This window comes from Colobus angolensis, unplaced genomic scaffold, assembly GCF_000951035.1.
Source record: "Colobus angolensis palliatus isolate OR3802 unplaced genomic scaffold, Cang.pa_1.0 Scaffold66, whole genome shotgun sequence".
In the NCBI taxonomy this organism is placed as follows: Eukaryota; Metazoa; Chordata; class Mammalia; order Primates; family Cercopithecidae; genus Colobus; species Colobus angolensis.
Window position 1 is genome coordinate 332,293 of NW_012120265.1, and position 8,231 is coordinate 340,523.

Genomic DNA, 8,231 nt, shown 5'->3' on the forward strand with positions numbered 1-8,231 from the left:
GTTACACTATACACAGTCCTTTATGGTGATCTATTTATAAACTTTATGAACTCTTTTTTTTTGAGACTGAGTTTCACTTGTTGCCCAGGCTGGAGTGCAATGGTATATGATCTCGCCTCGCCACAACCTCCCCCTCCTGGGTTCAAGTGAATCACCCTCCCCGAGTAGCTGTGATTACAGGTGTGCACCACCATGCCCAGCTAATTTTTCATATTTTTAGTAAAGACAGGGTTTCTTCATGGTGATCAGACTGCTCTTGAACTCCCCACCTCAGGTGATCCACCCGCCTCAGCCTCCCAAAGTGCTAGGATTATAGGTGTGAGCCACCGCCCCCTGCTTTAAACATTTTACATACAAACTTTTCAATGTTTATTTCTAACAAGTGATGTTCAAGGCCAGGCATGGTGGCTCACTCCTGTAATCCCAGCACTTTGGGAAGCTGAGGCAGGGTGGGTCGCTTGAACCCAGCCTGGGCAACATAGCAAGACTCCATCTCTACAAAAAATACAAAAACACTAGCCGAGCATAGTGGTGTGTGCCTGCAGTCTCAGCTCTTTGGGAGGCTGAGGTGGGAGGACCACTTGAGCTGGGGAGGTTGAGGCTGTAGTGAGCGACATAGCGAGACTCTGTCTCAAACAAACAACCATAATGCGATAATACACAAACCAAATTTACCAAGTATCAAGGAATGTCCAGTGTTGAGATTTCTGCTTGTCTCATTTAAAGTTGTGTTTTGTTCCGATTTTGTAATCCAGATCCAAAGTCCATACTACCTGATGTGTCCTTTGAGCCTCTTAAATCTAGAGCAGCGACCGGTTCTCAGCATTGAGTGGTTGGGGATCCTCAGGAAAGCCCCATGAAAGCGACGCTGGGCCTGCAAGCAGGCTGGGCGTTTCTCCCATGTGCCTCGGGGACGCCGCTTTGGAACTGTGCCCTCAGGGTCCCCTGCACGCCAGGCGTCTCGTTTCCCTGTGGTTTATCTGCTGAAGAGGGCAGGCTGTGAGTCCCATGGGTCTCTACAATCTCAACTTTGCTCATTGCACCCCTCTGGAGGCTTTGAACTCATGCCTCTGTTGGGCGTCCGTCAGCCAGTCCGATGCAGGCAGAAGCCATCTGACTGTGCCACCTGGCTGCAGCCCACCATAGCTCCCAGCTGCCTGCTCCAGGCGCTTCTCCCTGATCTCAGCCGCTCCAAGGGCACCCACAGGCACCCCTCCCTTTCTCTGTCAGGGCTCACCCCTCGCAGGGCTGACCTCGGTGTCCCCCTACCCTCAGTGTTCCTACAGCCCTATGTGCCAACCTGTCACACACATCCTGTGGTTTTATGCTTCTGTCACCTGACAGGAGCCTGCTAGGGACCTCCTCCAGCACCCTGTCTCAGAGTGTGCTGAGGTGACGATGGTGACGGCGTGGTCTGTCCTCTGCCTGACAGTACATTAGGCGCCACAGACCTGCCCCGCTGACCATGGAGGACGCCCTGGAGGAGGTGAACAAGGAGATGTGAGCACCAGCAGGTGGAGCTTGACGTGACATCTAACAAAAGGTACCCTGTCCTGTGTACTCAGTGTGCGCACACACAAACACAGAGCTCATCAGTGTCCCGGTGTGACGTTCCGTGGTGGGGCAGGCGGTGCCGGGATGAGGGCCACACACACACGCACACACGTATCAGCATCCAGGTGTGACGTTCCGTGGTGGGGCAGGCGGTGCTGGGGTGAGGGCCCCAGACTCCTCTGAGCCAAATCCAGCTCAGTGACAGCTCTCCCAGCAGCATGCCCAGCTCCGTGACACCACAGGCCAGTGGAAATAGTTTCAGTGGAGCTGTCCCTACTCACAGCAGGACAGGGGCCACCAGCCTCTGCAGAGTAGCTCCACCCAGGCAGGTCCTGGGATCCCAGCGAGCCAGAGGAAGGCGGGCTGGACGGCAGAAGCCCTGCTCGAGGATATGGACATGGGACCAGGTCAGCATGCTGAGGACGCCACGTGACCCCTGGGCAAAGCCTGTGACCCCAGGCTGCACAGCTCAAACCAGGACATGAGTCTCCTCAGTCAGCCGAGCACCCTTTTGACTTACACGTGTGGGAGAAAGGTCTTTAAAAAAAGGCTTTATTTGAAGGCAAAACAATGAAATCCACAAGAAATTACTAACAGCACGTGTTTACGTCTTATCCTGAATCATACGTTTTAACAATTCACAGCTACAGGAAATCTAGAACAAAATCAAATATTCATCATGTTGGGTTGAAAAGTTGGAGGATTTCGCATCTTATTGAAAAGAATTTTTCAAAAATGTTTTTGTACAAATGAATGGCATTGCGCCAGGCTGCCCATGGATACCACGTGTGGCCGATTCCCAGCAGTTGCCCACCAGCTTCCGCAGGGGCAGCTCCCACCTGGCCTCCCCTCCCTTCAGGGGTGTGAAATGAAATGACGGAGCGGGAGGTGCTGGATGGGGTCGGGCTCCACGCTCTGGATGGGATGGGCCATATAGCACACGCCAGCCGGTGCAGGGTTCTTCCAAGTGCGAAACTCAAGCAGGGGATGCGATGGGCACGGACTCCGAGGCAGCGCTCGACCTGAAGTGTCTTAGGCTGGTTTCCTGTTAGAATCTTCTGTTCCCCAGATAACAGCAAATGGCTACATTCCAAGAAAAAAGTATCAACTTAAACAACTAAAATAACTGAACTAAGGGCCGGTACGCCTTTGAAGAAGTGGGTTTCAGAATCTCACCGGGCCCCTTCTCAGGTCAATATTCTTTCTAAAACTAAACCAAGGGGAATAAAAATGAAAACTCTGCTTCACTTTGCAAGTCAAGTCAAAAAAGTTGTGTTTCTGTTTTTCAATCTGCGGGCAGTCATGGCACTGGGCCTCGGCTTTGTCCCTACACAGCCGAGGGGAAGCCGGGTCAGGGTCGGTGGGCACTGGGAGCTGGAGGACGGAGCTGGGGCGCCGGCTCTGGCCCAGGCCGACCCCTCCTGCACGTGCTCCTCCTGGAGCCTAAGAGGAGGCTTCAATCTGACTTAGGGCAGATGCACATCCATCCCTTCATGGGTGAAGAATTCTTAGTCGGGGCGGAGGATCTTGTGTTTCTTGCTTCACTGTAAAGGGAAACGAGCCTGGGGCCCTGGTGGCTGTAGCGCCTCCTGGTGTGGTTTGTGGGTGGCGCTCGTGCCCTCCACGCCATGGAGCATGGCGTTCCCACTGGGCATGCGTTGGTCTTCCTTCTCTTCCTGTGGCTCTCCACAAGTGGAGACGGTGTGAGAACTCAACTGTCACTGTGATCTTCCACTGCCAGTCAGCCAGGAAGGTCCCACAGTTGGCACCACTGGCCACTGGCACGGCGCCTCCCAGCATGGGCGCCTACTTACACTCGTCCCTGGCCTTCATGCGGGCAATGAAGGAGTAGCTCTTGTTCCTGCGGTAGTTCTCGTAGGGGTCGTCCAGGGCCACGCCCACGCCTTTATACTGGTCCCACTTATCTCGGACGTCCCCGCCCTTGATGGGGTCCTGGATCCCTTGCTCCTTTGCACCGAGGCCGCCAGAGCCACTCCAGCCTGGAAACAGAGATGCACAGTCACAACCACGACAGGACGGAGGCAGATGGAGGTGCACATGGGAGACTGAATGTCCAGACAGCCAGTGTAGACATGGGAAATGGGTAGAGAACCGGCCTGACTTCATGAATCCCCACATGCATTGAGGGAGAGAAAGCGCAGGTGACTCCCGGGTCCAGCACGCTTGAGGACCCTTCCTGTGCCCTCCCCATTCCCCTGCCTTACCCATCTTCACCAGCATCTGATGGCCTTTGTTCTCTTCTCCGAGTCTTGAGTCAGGGATGGGAGGTGCCGAATTAGAACCCAGACCAGCAGAGGAACTAAAATCGAGACAGGTTATTCTTTTAAGAAGTAACTGAGACATTTATTGGAAAGACAGTGATGAGGGCCTCACAGCTGCAGCTTGTGTGCATGCTCACTGTCGCCAGGTGACACTGTATGCAGGTTTTGCGTCTCTACCCGTTTATCCTGTCTCAGCTAGACAAAGGGGCTCTAGACGCTGGCCCCCACCCCACGCTCAGCATCAAGAGCAGGGCACCTCGAACCCCGATGATGGTTAGAAAGCAGACCCCAGCTACCGCCTCAGGCTTCGCCAAGTGACTACTGTGGTGAGGGTGAGGGTGCCACTGTCCCTGGGCTAATGCTGGCAGCCTCCTAATCCTAACATAGTCTCCTAACCACCAATGTTTCCACAGTCACAGCAAAGCACTGCAGCATCCCAGCGTGCAGCAGGTAAGACAGGATCTTACGGCGGAGTGGGGCTCCTGGACCGTGACCGGCGTCTTCTTCCTGGGGAGTACGACTTGGACCGGGACCGTGACTGGGACCGGGAGCGGCTTCTGGAGGAGCGCGACCTGCTCCGACTTCTGCAGGGAAGGGTGCCCAACGGTCAGCAGCAGCCAGGCGTCACGGGGAGGCCACAGGAAGAGGCCTCGGGCACTGCCCTCCTGCGGCAGCCTCTGCCTACCTGGATCTGGAGCGGGAGTAGGAGCGGGAGCAGGAGCGCGACCTTGACCTTGAGTACGAGCCTGAAGACTTGGAGGATCTTGAGTTGGAGCGGGAGGAAGAACGCCCTCGACTCTTGGATCTGCTCCGAGACCTCGAGGGTCCACTGTGGGGAGAGGCCTGGTGATCAGGTGCCCCTGTGGCAGCCCACCCTGGCCCTCAGGTTCCTGGACGACCCCAGATGCAGGGGTGTGGCTGTGGATGTGGTGCCACAGCCACACAGCGGTATCAAGTTCCTAAACAGTGTGGCCGAGCCTGCTGCTGTGCGAATTCAGGCCGTGTGGAAAACACCGGCCCGCAGGCACGGGCTGTGTGAGGGCGGACGTGCTGAGAGTGTCTGGGGTCTACTCTAAGCCCTCCCATCGCAAGCTGTGGGCCCTGGCCGCCCGGCCACTGCAGACGCCCGTGCTTTACCTGTTCCTCTTCTCCTGGCCTTTCCTCCGCCGGGCCCGCATTTTTGCTCGGAAGAACTCATAGAGGCCGTTCTGCTCCCAGCCTTCACTGTAAGACACGGCATTCCCTGTGTGACCATGTGACGCCCACTCACAAGGAACTCGTGGAAAAGTCATCAGGAGTTAATCCACAGAACCTTGGAGAGTACATGGCCCTGTGGCTGTGGGCTCCGAGCATGGGTGCAGCGGACCTTGGCTCAGCGTTCCCACGGGGCTGTCCTCCCGCAGCCCAGTGGCTCCTCTGGTGCCCACGCCCTTGCCACCCTGCTGTTCCACTGAGGTGGTGGGGACTCATGGTCTGTGGAACCGGGGAACAGGAACACTGACTCATGGGTGGACAGGCCTGCAGCCCGGCACAGAAAGAAGGGGTGACCACTGGGAAGGGTGGGCTGACGGCCCTGTGGCAGCCGGCTGCTTGAGACGTGCCGCCACACCACACCTTCCTTAAGTTCTTCTGATGTGTCTCCATTAAAATGCCCTCCACTGAGGGCCACGCGTGTGCTGTGCCTGTGACGCACACACTTGTCACTCAGGGGCAGGGGGGCAGTTTCTCCTGAGGGACAGCTACATTTTCTGGCCTGGGCAGAAGGTGTGGTTGTTGGGAGCCAGGAGAGGGGACAGAGGCCTCCTGCCCGCCCCACCGATCTGGGCCCCTCACCTGTTCCTGGGTCTGTCGTGGGACGGGGGGCTGTAGAAGGCCTCCACCGCGGCCAGCAGCCTCTCGCTGGGCGGCATGGGGGGCGGAAGGCGGATGTCTTTAGGGTCCAAAGGCTTGTACTCGTGATCTTCCAGCTGCAGCAGAGAACCAGCTGTCACCATGCCCGGGCAGAGCCCTCTCAGGCCCACCCAAGGTCTGCAGGGAGTGGGGTCAGGGCAGGGCCCAGGTTCAGTGTCAAGGGTGCCCTGGGCACTAGAGCTCCTCATCCTTCCCTCTTGGGGAACCCACACCAACCATGGTGGGTCACAGCTGCTCTGAGGCTGATGACAATCACAGGGTTCTCTCTTCAGAAAATCACCCACAAGGGACATGGTCTCCAAACTCAGGTGACAGGAATACCCGCTGGTTTATTCACAGGCATGCGGTGGGCCCCTCACGTCACCCTTTGCTCACAATGCCTACCCTGGGCCCCTCCCTCAGAACAGCCTCAGCCCCAGCCCTGGAGCCCACTGGCCTGTCTCCTTCTGCTCCGTCTGTCCTGCTGAGGCCCTGCCCTGCCTGGCTCGCCTGGGCCCCCCCACCGCCTGCAGCTCTCCCTACTGCTCGTGGCACCTGGACTTCAGATGAACGGGTCTGAGGGAGGATGGGAAGTGGCAGTGGCTAGCACACCCTTGGAGCCCCAGAGCCCCAGCCCTGGCCCCTTCTTGCCTCACCTCCTCTTGCCCTATGCTCCGGCCACCCCACACTGGTACCAGCTGCTGCCAGCCCTGCCTGGCTCCTCCAGGACCACCCCCTCCCTGTGTGCTTGGCAGGCACAGCTCCCAGGTGGCTCCTTCTAAGACATTCCCTCCATCAGCAGCCCTGGGACAAGGTGCTTCTGAGGGCCTGGACCGAGAAGGATGAAGGAAGGAGTTGAGCCTCACAGCCCAGCCGGCCCCACAAGGCTGAAGCTCCTTGCAGCGGGAGGGATACGAGGGGCAGGGCAGACATGGCGTTGCTCATGGCCACACCATGCAACTCCAGTTCAGACACCTCCCACTGATGGATCAGGGTCCCTAGGGAGTGGGAGATGAGGAAGGGGCGCCCCGGGAGGCACCCGGTCCCGTGTGTTCACTTTTCACCAGGAGAAATGCGGGCCAGCGTGGTGAGCATGCTTAGCTTGGAGCCCACCGCGGGGCGTTACCTTCACGAGGGGGGCCATCAGCCCAGCAGGGAGATCGAAGTAGGGCACGTTGGGGACCAGGCTGGGGTCATCGTGGTTGATGTGGGGCGGGCCCTGTCGCCGCATGTGTGGAGGCTGCCCATTGAAGCCGTGGGGGGGAGGGCCGAAGTCGGGGTGCTGGGGTCCAGCCCAGGGCGGGTGCTCGTTGATACCAGGATGAGGCATGCGATGGCCAGGGTGGTGGTGAGGGGGGCCCATTTCTGCAAAACAGAGACTTGTCTCAGAACCACAGGCCAGTCAGGATCTCCTAGGTGACAAGTGCTGGAGGAGAGGGCCTCAGTGAGGGGCCAGCCAACCCTCCTGGGAGCCTGCCCAGCACCTTCTCTCACTGCTCTAGACCAGGCAGCAAGGCAGGGAGGAGCCAGGCTCTGAGGGGCCTGTCCCGCACCCATAGGCACAGCTGAGAGAGCTTGAGGCTGAGGGAAGAGAACCACAAAACCCCCAAACTGCAATGTGAGTGCTAAGTCGTGACTCTCCGAATCCATAAGCCGAAGTCCCAACCCCCAGTAGCCTAGCTCAGGACAGAACTGTATTTGGAGACAGGGCCTTTAAAGACACAAATGAGTTAAAATGAAGCCATGGTGGCCCTAATCCAACGTGACTGGTGCCCTTATAAAGAGAGATTAGGACACAAACACGTAGAGAGAAGACAGTCACCTATGAGCCAAGGAGACAGGCCTCCAAGACACTAACCCGAATCTGCCACACCTTCCTCAGACCTCCAGCCCCCAGATCCTTAAGACAAATACATTCCAGCTGTTTAAGCCATCCAGGCTGTGGGACTTTATCATGACAGCCCAAGCCAAAAAGTAAAAGCAATAAATGTGCCCAGCAGTCTCCAAACTGCATTTATAATCAGGAATGTATTTAAAGATACAATGCTGGACACGGTGGCTCACGCCCGTAATCCCAGCACTTTGGGAGGCCGAGGAGGGTGGATCACCTGAGGCCCAGAGTTTGCTACCAGCCTGGCCAACATGGCGAAACCCCATCTACTAAAAATACAAATATTAGCTGGGCATAGTCGTTGGTGCCTGTAATCCCAGCTACTGAGGAGGCTGAGGTGGGAGAATCACTTGAACCTGGAAGAAGGCTGCAGTGAGCCAAGACTGTGCCACTGCACTCCAGCCTGGGTGACACAGTGAGAGTCTCAAAAAAACAAACAACAACAACAACAACAACAACAAAAGGCCAAGCGTGGTGGCTCACCCCTGTAACCCCAGCACCTTGGGAGGCTGAGGCAGGCGGATCACCTGAGGTCAGGAGTTCAAGACCAGCCAGGCCAACATGGTGAAACCCCGTCTCTACTAAAGATACAAAACATTAGCCAGGTGTGGTGG

The 8,231-nt window shown here is 57.1% G+C and overlaps 2 protein-coding genes across 3 annotated transcripts in view; one reads left to right on the plus strand and one right to left on the minus strand.

Annotated features, from left to right (window-relative positions):
* Positions 1-5,517, plus strand: part of LOC105500301 (chromosome unknown open reading frame, human C19orf44) — a 23,566-nt gene extending 18,049 nt beyond the window's left edge. The window contains exons 8-9 of one of the 2 annotated variants that reach the window (XM_011925723.1): positions 1,433-1,543; positions 4,256-5,517. In XM_011925723.1, coding sequence (XP_011781113.1) covers positions 1,433-1,504 — 72 coding nt within the window. In that variant the 3' untranslated portion in view covers positions 1,505-1,543; positions 4,256-5,517. Of the gene's footprint in view, positions 1-1,432; positions 1,544-2,198; positions 2,815-4,255 lie in introns of those variants that run through there. The other variant, XM_011925724.1, reaches the window with a different exon arrangement.
* The window catches only part of CHERP (calcium homeostasis endoplasmic reticulum protein), a 24,970-nt gene continuing 18,824 nt past the window's right edge, over positions 2,086-8,231 (minus strand). The window contains exons 11-17 of the mRNA XM_011925722.1: positions 6,853-7,091; positions 5,670-5,803; positions 4,974-5,060; positions 4,522-4,665; positions 4,304-4,420; positions 3,780-3,874; positions 2,086-3,554 (exon numbers count right to left, since the gene is read on the minus strand). Coding sequence (XP_011781112.1) covers positions 3,361-3,554; positions 3,780-3,874; positions 4,304-4,420; positions 4,522-4,665; positions 4,974-5,060; positions 5,670-5,803; positions 6,853-7,091 — 1,010 coding nt within the window. The 3' untranslated portion in view covers positions 2,086-3,360. The remainder of the gene's footprint in view (positions 3,555-3,779; positions 3,875-4,303; positions 4,421-4,521; positions 4,666-4,973; positions 5,061-5,669; positions 5,804-6,852; positions 7,092-8,231) is intronic.